The sequence below is a fragment of the Phoenix dactylifera genome, chromosome 7, assembly GCF_009389715.1.
Source record: "Phoenix dactylifera cultivar Barhee BC4 chromosome 7, palm_55x_up_171113_PBpolish2nd_filt_p, whole genome shotgun sequence".
NCBI classification, from domain to species: Eukaryota; Viridiplantae; Streptophyta; class Magnoliopsida; order Arecales; family Arecaceae; genus Phoenix; species Phoenix dactylifera.
Genome location: NC_052398.1, coordinates 39,791 through 59,070, shown reverse-complemented (window position 1 = coordinate 59,070; position 19,280 = coordinate 39,791). Strand labels below are relative to the sequence as shown.

Genomic DNA, 19,280 nt, shown 5'->3' with positions numbered 1-19,280 from the left:
TTTTGAATCTATCGGTACTAGATCTATATAAATCATTTATTTTAGCAAAAAAAAAAAAAAAAGGCTGGCCAGATAGTTTGGAGATTGGGAAAATGAAAGTGAGCCGTTGGTCACCCGGGTGCAGTTGATTTCAGCACAAGTTAGGGTCATGTGCAATTTTGAACATGAATATGGTGGCTTTATATTAAGTGGCGACAAACCCAAAATCACACATAGTCATGAATCAGCTACACATAGACCAGCATGCAAGATGCCTATCCACTTAATATGACATGGCACCCAGCACTTACTGCAGTAAAATATTTCATCAGTTTCATATCATTATCCATAAATAACGAATATGCTACATTATCAAAATAAATTTTTTCAGCCGTTATGTCACATCATCACCTATTTGCTGACACTAGCAACAACAAGGAAAGCAAAGTTGTGTGTTCGGAACTTTTCAATGCCAGAGATTGGTTGAAATTGGCCAAAAGAATTTAATTTAGAGGGTTTTAAACTATAAAGACCATATAAAAATATTTGTGAAACTTTGAAGACTAAAAACATAATATAGATCTTAGTTTTACCAATTTAAAATAAAGATTCCAGCATGGTGAAACTTTAGCTTCGGAGTGTAGTGCCTTCAAGAACGTGAGAGGCGAACAAAGCAGCTGACTAGGTCGTCTTTTTTGCTACCTAACACTTCGGAGATGCTTTCTGAGCTTGCCATGTATCTATTCATTATCGCTAAGTTGTTTTTTTTTTTTTTTTGACTCAGTTGGCTATGCTGACGCTAAATTTGTGTGAGCAACTTGGCTTCTTTCCCATGTGGGAGGCATATTGGTAATAAACTCATAGTTAATGACCTTCTAATGGTAATGAGAGGAATGAAGTCCAAAAATAAAGCCGGGAGGCGAGACACTTGTAATCAAACATTACTTGTGTTTTGTGAGGAACCAATCCCTTCCAAAACTGATGCGAGAGGGACCATTCAACCACTTGAATGGACGATGGGAACAGTTCCCAGGTCAACTAGCCCAAGAAGTAGTAGGCCAGGCTCCCACGGGATAAAAGAAACACCATTCATGTAGATAAAGATCATGACGGCAGTGTTTACGACTTATACTCCCTTCCAAACAAAGTTAATGCGGCATGGTCCGGAGGCACGACATCCTGGCCCAGTGAGAAGACCTAGAAATTTGTTATAATATGTATGGGAGATCATGTCTCTACATTCATAGGATTATCTTATCTTTTAGAACCCTATACCATGACCAATTGGCCATGCTTAGGGATCAATAATGGCTTCTTTCTTAATTCTTAAATATTTTCGAGAAAAATTATTGCGTTCCATGGTGGTGCACGCCATCAATCACTGAGGCAGATTCCATTCATTCCGCACTCATCTCAATGATTGACCCACAGCAATACACCTGGCATGCATGCAATAATATTTCTACCTCGAGCGCTAATACTTATGCCTTCCATATCTTTAAATAATGGTGCATCGGAACATTGATAGCTAATTATTTTTTTGAGAGACATTAATGGTTGAAAAATGGGGGATTTGGTGACCAAATGTGATTAAATAATATTGGACTCTTTTAATATTTTCAATTATTTTGGAAGGCCTTGGAAGGAGTTGAATCCAGCATGTTGCATTCAATGCATATGGCCTGTTATGCGAGTGGGACCGGCAGCATTTGATGGTATAAAAGGGTGCTTCTAAATGTGTCGTTTAAGCAATGTTCTATGTTACGGCAAGAACATGGTTGCTCGAAACATGACAAATTCCGGTGACTGTCACCTCCAAGGGAGATTCTTTGCATCCTTGGTGTCGGCAAATTTTGGATGGTTAGAGCTTGACTTCAATTTCCTGCTTCAAGAGCCTACATCTGGTCGAATGACGTTGTAGCACCAAAAGGGATGGGGAAGGCCATGAAGGGGACATGAACAACTGGTGAAACATGGTAAGCCTGCTATTATATCTTTCACTAGTTTTTTTTTTTCTTCTTTCATCTGGTGAAACCCAATTTATTATATCAATCTAGTAAAAATGCATCTATGTGAATTAGAAAATAATATATATAAAAAATTATAAGGAATATCCGATACAATAGTTTCTGTATGATTAATCATATAAGTCGCCATCTAATCAAACTAATAGCTAAATATAGTTTGGATCGAACGCTCCATCTGTTCCAATCTATGACATGTTTAATCTTCCCTATTGGGTTAGGATATGAATCTTATGCAGATTTAAGTCCAACTCATTTATAGCTTGGATTTAACGAGTGTAGGTCAGGTTGGCTAATACCCATACATGCCCGCAATTAAAAATTCCATATGCACACCCTCCTCGGGTTGGGTCAGATCGGATAAAATAGATGGTTCGGGTGGGTCGAATTGGGTAGACAAAACGGACTGGGAAAGGAACTCATCATGCAAGCATTCTAAAATGATGTAACTTTGGAATAGGGGGATTTAGATTAAGGTTATATTGGATTGGGGCTGAGATGGGGTATATCATTACCCGCATCCAATCTGTACTCACTTCAGGTACTTTACCTAGAACCCATATCTGCCCCGGGATTTAAATGGGCCGGGTTGGATTTGATTGAATTGGAAATCTAATGGGTCGGCTACAATTGCCACCACTGTACGAAGGTCCTATCATCGCTGGCCCATTAGTTGATTGTGAATGACCCATAGAGATCCGGCTATTGACCCATTGGCCACGGGCCCAGGTACAGAAATCTCGAATTTAAACATGATTTTATGAACACCCCTCACACCTTCCCCCAAACCAATGCATTCCTTCCTCCTCCTCCTCCTGATGGCTAGCCTTATCCTCAGTGCTCCTCCGGCAGCCGCAGCGGTCGATGCATCGAAGCATGCAGGCGGTGTGCTGGCTGCACGTCCACCACCGTCGGCTCGGCATGGGTCCGGCGTCCCTCGAGGGCATACAATCTGATGATACAACGTTTTGTTCTTTTATTTTTTAAACCTTTTTTTAAAATAAATCCGATGATGCTACGTTGAGGTGCATGTTTTGTGTTGTAACATATGAACCTGTGTGATTTCCCTTTTTTTTTCAAAAAAAAAAGCATGCGAGCGAGTTTGATCGCCTTATGCTAGTACATATTCGTGCTGGTAGTTTTGCGTGATTTGCAGGTTAATTGACCATGCAGTGTTTTTATCCGTAAAAAGAATGAGAATTTATATGAAAGCATGGTGCTGAGACAATCTTGAGGCACCTCTGTTCCATACGAACGTGATTGTTGCATAAATGCTGTGATCTTTGCAGTGACATCATGATGGCACCTATTTAGCGCATACATACATACATACACACCTGCATACATACGTGCATACATAGACTCAAAATTTATTTGGACTAGCTTGAACTCGAGTCAAGCGTGGAAGGACCAACTCATGCTTGTTGTGCTCGCTGGCATGAGCTTGGCTTGTTACGCTTGCCAAAGAAAGCATCCCTCAAAACAAGTTGGCATCTACATTATGAGATTCTATGATATGTCTTTCCTTTTTATTGTTAAGTATTTTATTTGCTGAATTTTATGGATGTACTTATTCTAGTTTGATTTAATATATCTGTTTTAACCAAAACAAAAAAAAAAGGGAGGGCATCGAGATCAAAACCTCCTCCCATTTGTTGGTTTATGTCTCAAGAAAGCCAATCCCATATATATTGGCAGTCTTGATCTCTCTTTCATGCAAGGGGTGAGCATGCCTCTAACGGCTCCAATGTTATTTTACTCAGAAGCGGTTTAGACTTTTGAAATTTAATTTATGACCTAGAGCATACCTCTTTTATTTAAATGCTCAGTGTCATCTAATAATAAGTATATAACTATTTACATAGTTTATGTTTTTTTCCCCAGTTTTTTAAGTTATGAACACAATCTAGCTGGATCAAGTTTGACCTCAGCTCATTTATTTTTGAAGCTCAAAAATTTAGCTTGGGCTCCCTTGATTTGTCACTCGAGTAAGACGGCTTCGAACTAAATTTCGAGCAGAAAGTAATGTTTGACAATCCTATAAGTCATCCTCCTTTAATCCAAAATATCATGTAGGCATCCACATATAATTTTGGCCTTCAACTCCTCTAGCAATTAGCAATAGTCCTGTTCCAATCAGAGTATTTACTTAGACGCATCATGTGCATTTCTAAATTATCGCACAAATATGAAATTCTTTCACATTCCGTAATTTCCACCTTTTCTCTCTCGCTTTACAAATGAGAAATTATTAGATAGACTTAGTCCAATATATCAATCATAAATTAGCCCAATAAAAAATGGTCATATGTCCAATTTTTATTAGATTAGTCTATAGCTGACGTGGTAGACTAAGTCTACTTAATAATATATCATAAAAATGTTGCTGAGTCTCTCTAAGGCTCAATTTACTATTGCTCTCAATCACTTGATATCAAAATTGGGAGCCAAGCTTACAGAGCAACCAAGCTTAGCTTGGCTCCTAGGCGCTCCAAACCCTAACAATTTCGTGTTTGCTCATTTATTGCATGCCCAATCAACTCATGCCACATGCTCCATCCCCCACATGGGGCATGCCTTCGCACGTGTAGTGTCCCTCCCCTTGCTGAAATTTCGCACTAAATGACATACTGGCGGGGCTCGAGCCGCCCCTCCTCCCTCTCCATCCTCACCCAACCTTTGGAGCTTTCCTACCTGAACCTTTAACAAGCAAAGCTTTTCATGTGCTCGGGAAATGATTCCATGTGACATGCTCTCGTCTCTCTCCCTATTAAACCCTCTCTCCATCTCCATGTTCCACACAATTCACACCGAGACATACAAAGCGACATGAAAAGAAGTACTACTTTTTGTTACCCATGATTGGATCTTTCTCAGGATTTGGTTGGCTAGATACCAAACTATGGCGTTATACGATGACTCAGCGCAGGATGAGCGAGGAAAATATGGATAAAAAAGGGGAGACACTGCACTTGCCATGTGAGGATTCATATGTAACTAGAGATACTCATCTGCTGATGTTCCCATCTAGGTAAATGAAAAGCCCTGTGATGTCATCTAGGTAACCAGAGCACTGTATCTGATTAAAAAGGACGAAGAGAAGCAGCCCCTCCATAAGATCACCAAGTCGCAATAGCCACAACTCCTCTCCATTAATATACAGCCCTTCCCTTGGGCTCCTCTCGGCTTTCAGTTTCAGACATGCCAAAGCTACAAAGATACAGAGGAGTGAGGCAGCGGCACTGGGGCTCGTGGGTCTCCGAAATCCGGCATCCTCTCCTGTAATCTCTCCCTCCCTCATAATTACAGCACGGTTCTACAAGGGAGTTGATGTCTTATGGTGTGGTCTTCAAACACGCATGCTTCTCTTTATTGCAGGAAAACTAGGATTTGGTTGGGGACTTTTGAGAGTGCCGAGGATGCGGCCAGGGCCTATGATGAGGCTGCGAGGCTCATGTGCGGGCCGAGAGCGAAGACCAACTTCCCGATGGATCCTAGCGGTACGAGCACGTCGTCCGCCCTATCACCAAGCCTCGTGGCAAAGCTGGAGAAGTGCTGCTTAGCTTCGCAGGAAGAGACTAAGAGAGCCAAGGTGGCGGCGGTGGATGGCGAAGAGAAGGTCGAGTGCATGGATGAGGAGTGCATCGAGGAGATGATTAAGGAGCTTTTACATTGCGGATCTGTGGAGATATCTTTCTCTTCTTCTTCTTCTTCCTCCTCTTCCTCTTCCTCTTCCTCTTCCTCTTGACTGCGAGCCTGTAGTTCCGTCTTTTCGTATGGGAATGAGCGAATAGTATGCGATACTGTGCATAAGATGTTAAAGTGGTCATGTTTTGGACATTTATGTTAGCAGGGTTTGATTTAACAAATCATTTCACTGTTGGTTCTCGTGATTTAGACTCGACTTCTCCATTTCAGACCCCATTTAGAGGGGATTTAAACTCCAAACCCACACATATAGATGGAAGCCAACTAGACTGTTGATTGGTTCCTCAAAGGAGTCACACATATGGTGGTCAACAATTTTCTTTATTAGATGCACTCTCCATCATAACTATTACAAGATGTTGCCCTGCCCTATGGAAGAGTTCCCTGTCTTATAACAGGGTGCATGCTTTCATTTTCGCTTTAATTAGGATAAGATGCAACGGGTTCATTAGTCTGTTATAAGTACTAAAGATTTTTTCGGTAAATAAGTAATATGGAACTAAACACACGTCCACACAGGTTCTCATTTTGATACCATTTGTCATAACTCAGAACTTCATCCAAAAAGACTAGTCAGAAAATTTTTTTTGAGTTTCGTAGTTCTATATAAGTACTCAAAATCTTTTTAGCAAATAAATGATATGGGGCTAAACACACGTCTGCACAGGTACTCACAAATCTCACCACGTATCCTAATTCGGTGTATTGTGGTACATCCGGCTCTATGATTTTCTACACTAGTTGATGTCTGTTATGGTGTCGTAAAGGACAATTTTACAAGTTACCACATGTCATCATTTAGTGGAAGGTTTTGTGTAAACACTCCTCTCGCACTAATTATCTTTGAGTAGGCCGCTTGCAGCATCACTCCTCGCCGTCTCATTAGTGGATAAATATGTTGAGAGAGAAGTAATGTGAAGTTAAGCAAAGAGGAGGGGGAATGGGGCATCATCTACTGCCTGCGATGTTTTGGTCGCTTAGCGTGGGAATCTTGGCCTCTCATTTCTTTATGTGAGAAAGTTGCAAGTAAGTGGTGATCATGTTTGAACATCCCAGAGTAAATTGAGATAATGACCCTTGATTCTTAAAGGGTTGCATGAAACTTTTCCTCCCTTGATATTGTGGTCAACCAAACTTTGTTCAGTTGTCATGCTTTTGAATGATTGCAAAAAACTTTATCTATTTATGCCTGTCTTTTTTTGGGCACTCTGTTTCAACTAAAATATGTACATATTGTGTTGCAAACATTTTTTTGTCTGACATTTCTTTTTTTCAATTGCTTGTTCAAAGTTCTCTTTATAATTCTCAGCATCCTTTTTTTTTTTGGTGAATTAAGTGTGGAGGAAGCGAAAAACTTCCCCCAATTTATTGATGAGAAAAAGAATGAATCTACAAAGGTATCGATGAATAAGAACAGAGGAAATGAAGAGTGTCAAACTGAGAATATAGCAAGTGGCGCAGACTAGGAGATCAAGATACAGTAAAGCACGATAACTCCATGAACCCGAAGCTCAAGGGGAAAGAATGGTTTGTGGTGCAGCTAAGGATGCTAAAGATGATCAAATTTTTTTATGCCGTTTTTTTTTTTTTGAGGAAGTTTTCTTTGAAGAAGGCTGAATATTCTTGCGTCTCCACAAGATCGAAAGAGATAGAAGGTTGAAGGGGTAGCATCTCAAATTTAAACAAGTTTTTAAGGTTGGCCATATGCTTTTAGAGAAGGCAAATCGGAGGAATAAATAGGAAATAGTTTCAGGATTACCTCCTCTCAGTGGGCCGACCAACCTTTTTTTTTTTTTTTTGCTAGGATATATTGTGTGTGAAGCTTGTCCTTCGCAGCTGGCCCAAAAAAGATTTTGACCTTTTTCTAGAACTAGAGCATTCCAGATTCGTTTATAGAAGGGACAAAGTAGACCCCTGATGTCGACGAAGCCATGATAAGGCTTAACTGAGAAGAGGCCATTTCTTGAGAGCTTCCAAGTGGGTGAGTCAGCCAGTTTGAGAAGGACAAATGGGGAAAAGGATGTCAAGAAGGCAATCCAACCGAGCAGACTAATGATGAGTAAGCTTTAAACTTGGTGCCTCTAAGAATTTTGATCTAGAAAGATTTTCTAATTGATGTGCACCATTTTGACCTGAAGAGGGATCAAAAGCAGAAGCAAGATTCGCTGCATCGAAAAGCTGAGTCGCATGTCAAACTTCTGGAGGCTATAGCTTTGTCATATGACGTCCGATTGAGATTTTTTTTTTTAAAAAAAAGTCAGACAGTTTTTTGAAATCTACGACGTGAAGCTACACCCTTGAGGAAGCACACCACTAATGTGCCAATCAAATTGAATTTTTTTTTTGGATAAGACTTTGACCAGTATAGCCCTTTATCCGAGAAGTATCAGGTGGAGCGACGGAAGATAAAGTTGATATAGAAGTTAAAATCTACTTTCTCAAAATTTATAGCTTTTTCTATAAGATTTCTATTAGAAATATTTATTTTAGGAAATAAAATCCTACGAGAATTAGAAAGAGGAATTCGATCCAAATTGTACAAGGGCAGACCTCATCATTATAAATAGAGGCTATATACCTCGATTTTTTAATCATCAATTAAAGAAAAAGGAACTTAAGCCCTATTTTCGTAATTATTCTATCTTTTCTAGTTATCTTTCAAGAGATTCGAGTTAAGCAGGTTGAAGAAAATCTTCTTCTCTCTGATCGGATCAAACTTTAAACAAATTTTGTTACTTTTCAATTTTCACTTTATTAAAGCTTGCGTTTGTATTTGTTTTGAGTGAGGTTTTTCTACTTCTTGCATATTAAACAAATTAATATATCATTATGTTTTTTAGTACTGAGGCAGAGGAAGAGTGGGCTTTACAATCAGAAATCATGACTCTAGACTCGTTGCAATCGGAGGTCGGCGCATTTTTGATGCGACTGTCATTGGAGCAAAACTGAGAGCTGTATGAGAAAGCATCATCTATACGAAGTTAGTTCTGAGTGCAGATGGCATTTATCTTAAAGAAGACTCAGCTACGGCGGTTAAGTGAATTTAAGGCCAGCACGATAATGACGATCGGCACCCGCTGCTTTGAGACATACACATGCTATCGAGAGGGTTTGGCTCCTTATGGGCCACTCATATTTATCAGAAGGCGAACAATGCTGCTGACTGGGTCGCCTCCTATACTGCACATCATTCGTAAAAGATCCTCCAAGCGAATCGCGAATCTGTTTCTTTCTCTCTTCGTCAACTTTTCTTTTTTAATCTTATTGGTTGTACTCATGCTCGATCAGTGTGAGTCTTCGCTGTATCAAAAAGAAAACTATTTTTTCTATGCTTTAAACATTTCGAGTATTGGCTTCTTTTGTAAATTCTATTATGAAAATACACTCAATCATTACTCTGATTTACTAAAATTCGTAAATTTGGTAAGATACACTTTTGGTTTAAAGTTAAAAATCTCTGATCAATGCACTTTCTATCCATGTTAGGTGCGAATTTTAATTACTGAGAACCACTTAAATCACGTAGAACTGGCGTTTCTTTATTCTAGGTTGGTCGAAGGACCAAAGCATGGCTTATGAACCACAGTGGGGATTAAACATGAGCAAAATAAAAAAAAAAGTTTAAAACGAGGCTTTGTTCGACATTGTGGCTGTCATCATTCTCCTCATTAAATATAATCTACTCCCAATTACTATGCTGGCCCAGATGAAACAGCAGTGTTTTCAGACTTCCTACATGCATCATGAAATAACAAAACAATTCTGCTGTGAGTCTTCTGTTATTTTCAAAATAATAATAATAATAATTTTATAGAAAAAAGAGAGCGAATAACCGAGCTTTAGGGAAAAGGCTTTTTAATGATACTTTGCGTTTCTTTTAAATTTTAAATCTCCTCTTTTTTATCTTGGTTTTCCTGTCTCTGTGTCACATCTCGTTGCTCTATCCATGGCTTCCCGTCAATTATACTGACTGAAAAATTTTACACATCTGTCTGCAGAATTCCATCTACTTTGCGAATCAGTCTGCCTCCCACAATTGAAGCTGCGGATTAGCGTCGATGTTTTTTTTTTTTGGATTCATGACCTTGTTAATAGTGTCATTCCATTTCTGAAGTTTTTGATGTATTCAGTGCATTATCAGAACTGGTAATTTAAGAGCTCAGTGCAAATTTTGTAGTTTGCTCAGCTATTAGTTTTTGTTTGTTGTTAATTGTATCAACAATATGTTTCTGCAATAGAATCCATCAGCTTGATCCCTCAGTAATGTATAGTGTAAAATCAGCTAGTCGGAGATTCCTGGCTGAATATGTTAATGTACGACCGAAGTTCACTAAAATATGTTGTACTTCTGTCGTAGAACACGATGATCATTGTGTGGCCCATGTCCGTGATTGCATGGCCAATTGGCTCAGTATACCGCCTAATTTACTCTAACGACGCGTTCGTGATCAGAATCGGAATATATTGGAATAGGAACCGGAATGGCTATATCCTCTGACATATTTGATTCGTTGCTCGAATCGGAATCAGAATAAAATTTGAATACTAGAAAAGAGTAGATGGGTTTTGGGGATTGAGGCATTCCCATTCTTTTCTTGAAATCAAAGTGAAAATAGGACTCTTCCCAACTAAATGGTTGAAATGAAAGTCACTCATTCCCATTTTCATTCCAACATTCAATTTCCTCCAACTAAGCATCCCTAAAATTCTTAGGGTGGGAACTTGCCAAAGAAATTTAGGACATAAGAAAAATGAGCCCACAAATTTCTCCTTCCACTATATTCACCCTAGCGGATTTAATTGAAAGATGCAGGAAGGAGATTGCTTATAAAGCTCTAAGTGCTGAATATTTCTTTGCAGAGAGGAGACATAGCTTCCTGCTACTGCTACTGCTACTGCAGTGCTAGCTCTCAGTTTTGTTACATAAATCTACTTGTGTAAGTGATAAATCCAATCCATACTTTGATTAAACTTGAACAACCAAATGCACCTAACCTGTGCAACAGTGCTTGGTGGCAAATTTTGCATAACTAGCTTGTATAGAGTTCCTCTTGATTAGACTGTCACAGGGCCGGCCCAACCGTTGGACGACCGAGGTGGTCGTCTAAGGCCCCAGCCCAAAAAAGGCCAATGGCTTCGAAGAGAAAATAGAATGAAAAAAAAGATCCTCCTTAGTAAGTTTGCCTTAGGCCAGCGTACTGTAGAAAAGATCTTAAAGATAAAAAAAAGAAACTTCTTTTAGTAAGTTCATCTTATGTCCCAAATGTATGGAGTCGCTCCTGAACTGCCATCCTCAGCCTGTAGCTTCAACAGAGGTCTGCATGTCAAATGGGGGCATAATTGTGGGCAGGAGGTTGAAAGAGGCTTGTCTCTGTACAAAGTACTGCATGGTATACATGCATGGGGGAAGTTTCCCCCATTTTCCATCAAAAAAAAAGAAGTACTGCATGGAAAAGCGCTGTTAATACAAGGGCTAATTTTTTACCAAAGTAAAGCTGTGTAAGGACTATTATTCAACTGTCAGTTAAACAAAGGACTGGATATTAAATTTCTCATATACAGGAGACGTGTTCGGGCGATTGTGGGAATTTTTCCTTCCTTCCGAGCCCCTGACCTCCCATCAAATTTACCCGCTCCGCCCCTGGGGTCCTTCACATACATCTCTCGAAGAGAAAAACAGGGTGGAGAGAGAGAGAGAGAGAGAGAGAGAGGAAATCCTAGAAGGGCTCGCCGGAGGGACCCGCTATGGATTCGATGTCGGCGGCGATGGCGCGGCAGACGTGGGAGCTGGAGAACAACGTCGTGGCGATGGAGGCGGGGACGGCGGAGGCGGACGCGATCTACTACTACGACGAGGCGGCGCAGGGAAAGTTCCAGCAGGAGAGGCCGTGGGCGCACGACCCCAACTTCTTCCGGCGGGTGAGGATCTCCGCCCTGGCCCTCCTCAAGATGGTGGTCCACGCCCGCTCCGGCGGCACCATCGAGGTCATGGGCCTCATGCAGGGCAAGACCGACGGCGACACCATCGTCGTCATGGACGCCTTCGCTCTCCCCGTCGAGGGCACCGAGACCCGCGTTAACGCCCAGGCCGACGCCTATGAGTACATGGTCGACTACTCCCAGACCAACAAGCAGGTTAAACTCCTTTTCCCCCTCTCCATCCCCTAGCCCTAGAAACGGAGAATACCTATTTCTTGGATGATACCCTCAAGACTAGAAAGATGCTTCTTGGTTACTCCTGAATAGTTCCTCAGTAAACCCTAACCCTAGGCCTTGTTTTTCTTGTGCCGTTCGATTTATCTGGATTGCAGAAAAGAAATTTACTTGTCATTCATGACCAGCTTTGTAGACCTTGATCCTAATCCTAGACGTATTTTTTCCCTCTCTTGTTTCGTTATTACTCATGATTAGTTCCATAAACCCTAAGCCTATATCTCGGTTCCCCCCAAGAAGTCACTTATAATTCATCAGGGAGTAGTTTTGAAGACCCTAACCCTAGTATTTCTTCTTATTTTCCATATGTGGCTCGAATATCGGGAAGAAAGTCGTTCATTTTATTTAGTTGCTGGACCAGCATCAAGGTTTTCCTCAATGCTATACCTTGCACAAATTTGTTGTTCCTGCTCTTAGTGCATGATTGTTTGGTCCCAAGTAACAAGCAGCTTAATGCTAAGGCTGATCCATGCAATGTTATCTTTTGAAAGGAACATGCTTATGCTCCAACAACGAGCAAGTCTAAGCTTTCTCGTGTTGTGCAGCGTAGCTTGGATGCTAGTGGGACAGTTCTATCTTACCCTGATCCTAGTATTAGCCTAATTCCGATATTGTTATTTTGACTGCACGCATCTATAGTGAAAACTCGAGCTCTCAGATACCAGCAAGGACGTAGCTGTAGCCTGAATGTCAATGCTGTTATTTTTGATGCTAAAGAATTTGATGCTTATGTTTTGATTTTACATATCATAACAATTAGCATTTGTCAAATTGTTTTGTTTCTTTTGGCTGGTCCCTTGCCAAAGATAATTAGTTTTAAAAATCTTGGTGCTAATTCAAATTACTTTACATATAAGTAGGCTGGAAGATTGGAGAATGTCGTTGGGTGGTACCACTCACACCCTGGATATGGGTGTTGGCTGTCGGGTATCGATGTATCTACTCAGATGCTTAATCAGCAGTTTCAAGAGCCATTCTTGGCTGTTGTGATTGATCCTACCAGGACTGTTTCGGCTGGGAAGGTGGAGATTGGTGCATTCAGAACATACCCACAGGGGTACAAACCACCTGATGAACCTGTATCAGAATACCAGACCATCCCACTTAACAAAATTGAAGATTTTGGGGTTCACTGCAAACAGGTGTTTATGGATAATGTCAAATGTTTTTGCCCCTTCATTTTGGCATATGGATATCTTCATCTTACTGATTGTACATTATTGCTTGTAGTATTATGCGTTGGATATAACGTATTTCAAGTCCTCTTTGGACTGCCACCTCTTGGATCTTCTGTGGAATAAATACTGGGTGAACACGCTATCTTCGTCCCCACTCTTAGGCAACCGTGACTATGTTGCAGGGCAAATTTCCGATTTGGGTGAGTTTTACTTTTAGCTCTTCAACTTCTGTAGTGGCATTCAAGTTGCAAATGGAGGCAAGGTGGAGTTGTTTGCATGGATGCTTACATGCACAGGATTAGGATTTAGTTACTTGACATATATCTGCTATCTTTTGATGCAGCGGAAAAACTGGAGCATGCTGAAAATCAATTGGCTCATACACGTTTGGGTTCTTTCCTTTTGCCCTCACAACGAAAGAAAGAGGTCAGTTCACATTGTTCTTACAATGGATGTTGGTTCAGTACTTGATGATTGGCTTTGGCTCAAATTTTGTTTGTCTTGGCCTACTTTCTTTGAAGTTCGGACAACATGAACAGATATTTGAGAATTGTAACAAGCAGTGTTTATCACTCGTTATATGCATATGATATATTCCACTATAAGAAATTAATTACTTATTTTCAGTTGACTTGGAATGGGTGGGACTAATGTCTTTCCACATGCTTGTAAAGCAACATTTAGAGAATCTTTCCAAAGTAGTCAGTTTTACTAAGCAGATATTTGAGAATTTTAATAAGCAGTGTTTATCACTCATTATATGCATATGATATGTTCTAGTATAAGCAATTACTTACCTATTTTCAATTGACTCTGAATGAGGGGACTAGTGTCTTTCCACATGCCTGTAAAGCAAAATTCAGAGAATCGATCCAAAGTAGTCACTTTGCCTATTTTACCAAGGATGCATCTAAAGTATGTTATGGAAAGTATTTTCCGGGGAAAGAGTTCTGTGAAATATTTTTGTTCCACCAACTTGTTCTCAGATTTGAATAGAATTGTGTGACAGTGTTAGCCAGCAAAACATGATTGATGAAAACATATTGGAGAAGTTTTACTGGTAGGGATGGTAAAACTTCTTGTAGGTTTTAGTCCAGGGGGATTTCTTTGAGGGTTCACCTTAGAAATGGAGGAATTTAACTTCATTGAATGTTTTAGTCAAGTAAATACAAAGTTGAGGAAGGTCATTCAACTCTTGTAACTTTGATGCATCCTTGTGAATTTGGTAAAAACTGACATGTAATGCAAAAACTTGATTGACATGGTATAGAATGCAAAATGGAGGAGTCATAATCAGCAGACGTTTTTCTTCTAATCAAAGAAGCTTTTCTTAACCTGATCCCACTGAAAGGCTAAATAACATACCAAAATGAGGAGTTACCTCATGACATTCAGCTGGAAGGAACCCTTCTCTATACACTACATTTTACAAGTCTTATTTTGTTGTGATAATTGCTACTAGTTTTTCTGGGGGGTTTGAGGGAGAGCTCATGAGCTTTGCAATTACAAAGCAATAAAAAAGGATATGAAGGCTTCACAATTCTGGCAAAAAGATGGCATATGCTTGTCTTGCTACTAGGAGGAAAATAGATATACTTGCAGGCATAGGTTGTGTCATCTTACCACTGATATTATGGAGAAGAGTCTTTAGAACTGCATAGACCGGCTGGTGATTATTCTAAGTAGTTAATTAGAAGGAGAACTATTATGTTGAATATAGTGTATCATTGTGAACCATATGATAATTATACTTGGTGTGTTTATGGTCTCATGCTAATGGTTTATGTTGGTTATTGCGATATCAAACATGTATGTTGCATTTGTATTTTTACATTATTTCTAGCTCTTAATGTTCAATTTTCCCCAGTGGTTTGCTGTATCTGTAAAAGCATTATCACCGGATGATAAGGCCTTCATCTGTAAGAGTTCATGTGGATTTATAATAGAGTTGGTTCTATCATGCATTCATGCATTCACATTGGAATTGTGGCTTTGACTTCTAATCTAGCATGATAGTATATTTGTTTACTGATCTTCTCTCAGTATACTCAACTGTGATATAAGCTCATTAGTGCATTTTAAATAGCACAAGCAGTTAATAATAGCTCTCAGTTTTGCTTGAATTTGAAATATTTTAGGCTTTTTTTAGAGGGATGCTGTAATATTAGGGTGCAATATAGCTCCATGGTACTGTAGTTTAACTCGAATGCAAGACATCTTTGGTCCTCCATACTCCCTACAAGCAGGTCATGCTCTGCCTATCTATGGCCACATGAAATCATGTTGCAAGATGTGATTGATAAAGAGGAATAAAAGAAAGTACAGCAGTACCCCATCATAATGTGAATGCTAGCAAAGAGCTGTAGGGCAGTCAACTGAAATTAGGCAAATACACACATACACACGTTAGGTTGACCTAAATCTTCTACAAGCCTGCAGAACATCAACAAGACATCCACACATCAACAGTAGGCAGCAGTAATTCGTCATGCCATGAGCAAACAAAATATTCACCGCCCAGCACTCACTAATGCTAATGAATTCATCAATCCTCAAGACACTGAATATGTATTTATGTCGAAAATAGTTTACAAGGCATTTTGCCCCATGTGCCAAATGTCGTTAATTATCACCATCGCTCCTCTACTGAATAACCAATCCCTCATTCGTGCTAAAGCCAAACCAATTTCACTCCCAGCTTTTACAAATGAAATGTTGTTTTCAGATTATCCAAATTTTGTTCTGCATACTCACAAAGCTAACCAAGGAAATCTATCATTTCCTTTTAGCCGACTTATGACATTACAAATCCACTTTCCCTCGCTTTCCCAATCCTGGAAGAGCGAAAACTTCTAGTCATCCTGAGAGAAGTGGGATTACATAATTCCCAGGATAGTTAAGAAGACATTGCTTGCCTGGAAGAATTCATTCCGAGCTCCTCGAGCCTAGGGTGTCCTAGGGAATTGCCATAATCGATGAGTTTGATCTCATTGTTGTCTGTATAATCCAATTTTTTAAGAGTACTTGTCTGAGTTCCACTTTATCAGTGTGAAGAGCTGCTGAAGCAAGGAAGCTATTACAGCATCTAATCCTAAGGGCGGCAGCAAATTAAGTGGACTGATCAGAGTCTAGGGCTTGAAGCCACTTTTTTGGTCCTGTTATTTCTCCCGGTAGTTGTATGCTTGGAATTGGTACTGTGCTTGATCCTTTTCCACTAATATTGTTTGCATAGTCGCAGCAACAAGCTGCTTGCAAGTTCTATCTGATCATGGTTTCAAGTTTCAGTTGAAACTTCAAAACTAAGACAAAAAATGAGTATTGGGTGGAATAAACTGGGGCTGTTATCGATTTAGCTGCAATGTGCTTTTGAATCAGATTTATTGTATATTAAAGCATATTCATAATTTTTGTCATCTCTTCATTTCTTCCAATTAAGAAAAGTATTATTCTAAGATCAAGTTTGCAATTTGTAAGTTTTGTATGTTGTTGGCTAAGTTTCTGGCAACATTTGTGATATCGGTGTTCAAAACACAAACACATAAACACACAAAAACATATGTGTATATAGAGAGAGAGAAAGAGAGAGAGGTTGCATAGCTTTGGCTATTCTATAACTTAATCCTGATAGATATAAATTGTTATTTTATTGTTAAATTGTCATGTAACAATAAAATGATATATGAAATTCTGAAATTGATGTGAAACATGAACTTTAACTTTTTTTTTAATTCCTTAAAATGACTATATTCTTGCATAAGTGCTTCCATCTTTTACATACATACCATGGTTTTTTGAGCCTGATATCTTGCAACCTTGGTGCATGTCTTATACTAAGACGAACCTAGATCTTATTTTATCTCAGCCCATACAGCACATAGAAAGGCTGACATATACAATCCAAGAGGGAATTGGCCCACAAGGAACATCTGTCCAGATGCTCATTTGTGATCCTGTTCTTTCACTCTCCTCTTTCAGTTCCACTCATTGATATGTGCACGGGAATCCATACCATTGAGTGTCAGTGGTCTAAGAATCTTTAGAGTCCTATACCTGCGCTATTGTTCTGTTCTTATAAAAAAATTTGTTGATATAATAGGACATAGATTAACAATTGTTTAAGGCATTGATTTTAGTATTTGATAATTAAATGAAAAACCTATCTTAAATTGGAAAAGAAGGATTGGAAAATGTTAGCCAGCATTTTTGGTATCGGATTAACTGATGTATTGGGTTACATAGATATATGTTGGCTTAATCACGAAGGGCTTAGATTTTATATATACCTTATTGATGAGTGCTAAATATAGAAACAAACGAACTTCTTGGCTGAGATGCTAGCCAAGATGGAAAACCTTGATATGTACATGCATATACCACCAAAATAATTTAAACAACACACAAGGGAAGGGACCTTGTACTTGGTTTGATGACTCAATAGATGAGCCTACGCTACTTCCTTGGTCACCCAGTTCAAGAGCTATATTGATACTGCACATTCCTATGACCAACATATTGGCTTTGTATAGAGTTAAAATACCGCGAATTACCTCTACAATTCATAAGATGTTATAATAAATTATGAGTGCTTATATTCTTCTTATGTGGTCCTTTATTCTCTAAAATGTTTATGAGGCCTCTTGTCATTTGCTTGGTAACAGATATTTCCCAATCTGAAATACAGTTTGCATTTTTTGTTTTTTAATTTTTTTACACGGGCAGCATGAAGAATCTCAGCTAGCAAAGACAACTCGCGATAGCTCGAGAATTACTGTTGAGCAGGTGCATGGTCTTATGTCACAGGTGAGCGGCCTTGTTCGAAACAATTGTATCAGGTTTTCCCTTTCTAATCCATGCTTTTGTTCATCTGCTATAGGTTATTAAGGACATCCTTTTCAACTCTGTGCGTCACTCTAGCAGCACACGTGCAAGCCTTTCAGACTCTTTTGGCCCGGAACCAATGGTCGAAGCATGAAGATGCCTCCAACAGCAAAGGAGTTTTTCAGTTTTTGACGCATTGATGCCTTACCCTTCTGAAAAATGCGGCATTTTGGCCAAACCCTTGATTTGTTAAAGACTTCCCCCTGGGTATGCCTGATACGTGGTTCTATTTGGTTTGATCTCGTCTGCAATACCACACAATTTCCCAATGTGAAGAAGCCCTTGGATCTGGAATTATCGGCCAATTTTAAAATTGGATTGCTGAGTGTTATGATAAATAATTTATGGAGATGCAAACACCAGGCGAGGACTGCCCGTAGGCCATAAGAAATGCCTGTCGCCTTGTTCATTTGATCTTATATCTCGGTCTAATTCTCGAGGAAAGCTTTTATTTGACTGTCGTGGTTAACCACACAACAGGATGTTGAGATGAATAGGGGAGAAATATCAAGTCACAGGCTACGCTGGTTGGGTGTGAAATCCCTTACGGCTGCTTTATACAGACATGATTCCTTCTGGTGATGGATTGAAGCTGTGAAGTGTAAAGAGATGAACCGTCTGTAAGATTATATTTTGCTTTCTAGACCTGATCCATGCTTTCTTCTGGTCGGGAGAATGGCAGAATACTGAATGAATGGACCTGTATGGTCATCTTTGTCCGACAGACGATGCTCTTGAGTCCTGTTCCTACCAACACATTTGGGAGTTGGTTCGATGTTCTAATTTTAGTTGATATGCTGTTCGAGCGCCCAACTTAGGAGTTATTACCATTCCGTTCTGCTGCTGTCCATCAGGTTGGGCTGAGTCTGGATCACGATCTCAAGAACAGTAACACAAATGCATGCCTAATGCACATTTCAAATAGCAGGGCTTTTGGTTTAAAAAAAGAAGAAGAAAAGTGTGCATTCGTTCATAGCCTGAAAAAAGTTCATTGCAAATGGTAAACAATTCAAACAGCTGGAAGTTTCCAGCCCAATACAAAAGCTGACCAAAGGATTTATAAGGCCGAGCACAAAGCAATCTGGAGGGCACGCCAGCGGCACAGGCAGCCTATGTTGCGAACCCATACCCACGCTGTAAGCATATGTCATATGTGCACCTGCGGAAAGGCATGCCCCGCATTTCTGATTCTTCCATTTTGGCCTCTGACCAAGCGCAAAGAATTTAACCAAATCAAAACTCCAAAAGAGATCTTGATAAAACACAGCATTTGAAATAGTTATTAGGAAGCTACATCAAG

The 19,280-nt window shown here is 39.6% G+C and overlaps 2 protein-coding genes across 2 annotated transcripts; both read left to right on the top strand.

Annotated features, from left to right (window-relative positions):
• Nucleotides 1-4,110: 4,110 nt before the first annotated feature.
• On the top strand, nucleotides 4,111-5,897 carry LOC108511816 (ethylene-responsive transcription factor ERF003-like). Its single transcript, XM_017846284.3, has 2 exons — nucleotides 4,111-5,284; nucleotides 5,382-5,897. The coding sequence occupies exons 1-2, from the start codon at nucleotides 5,205-5,207 to the stop codon at nucleotides 5,749-5,751; spliced, it is 450 nt and encodes a 149-aa protein (XP_017701773.2). The 5' UTR covers nucleotides 4,111-5,204; the 3' UTR covers nucleotides 5,752-5,897.
• Nucleotides 5,898-11,318: 5,421 nt separating this feature from the next.
• Nucleotides 11,319-18,704, top strand: LOC103721529 (COP9 signalosome complex subunit 5-like). The gene is made up of 6 exons (XM_008811785.3): nucleotides 11,319-11,846; nucleotides 12,785-13,066; nucleotides 13,155-13,302; nucleotides 13,446-13,528; nucleotides 17,822-17,902; nucleotides 17,976-18,704. The coding sequence occupies exons 1-6, from the start codon at nucleotides 11,457-11,459 to the stop codon at nucleotides 18,072-18,074; spliced, it is 1,083 nt and encodes a 360-aa protein (XP_008810007.1). The 5' UTR covers nucleotides 11,319-11,456; the 3' UTR covers nucleotides 18,075-18,704.
• The last annotated feature ends 576 nt before the right edge of the window (nucleotides 18,705-19,280 follow it).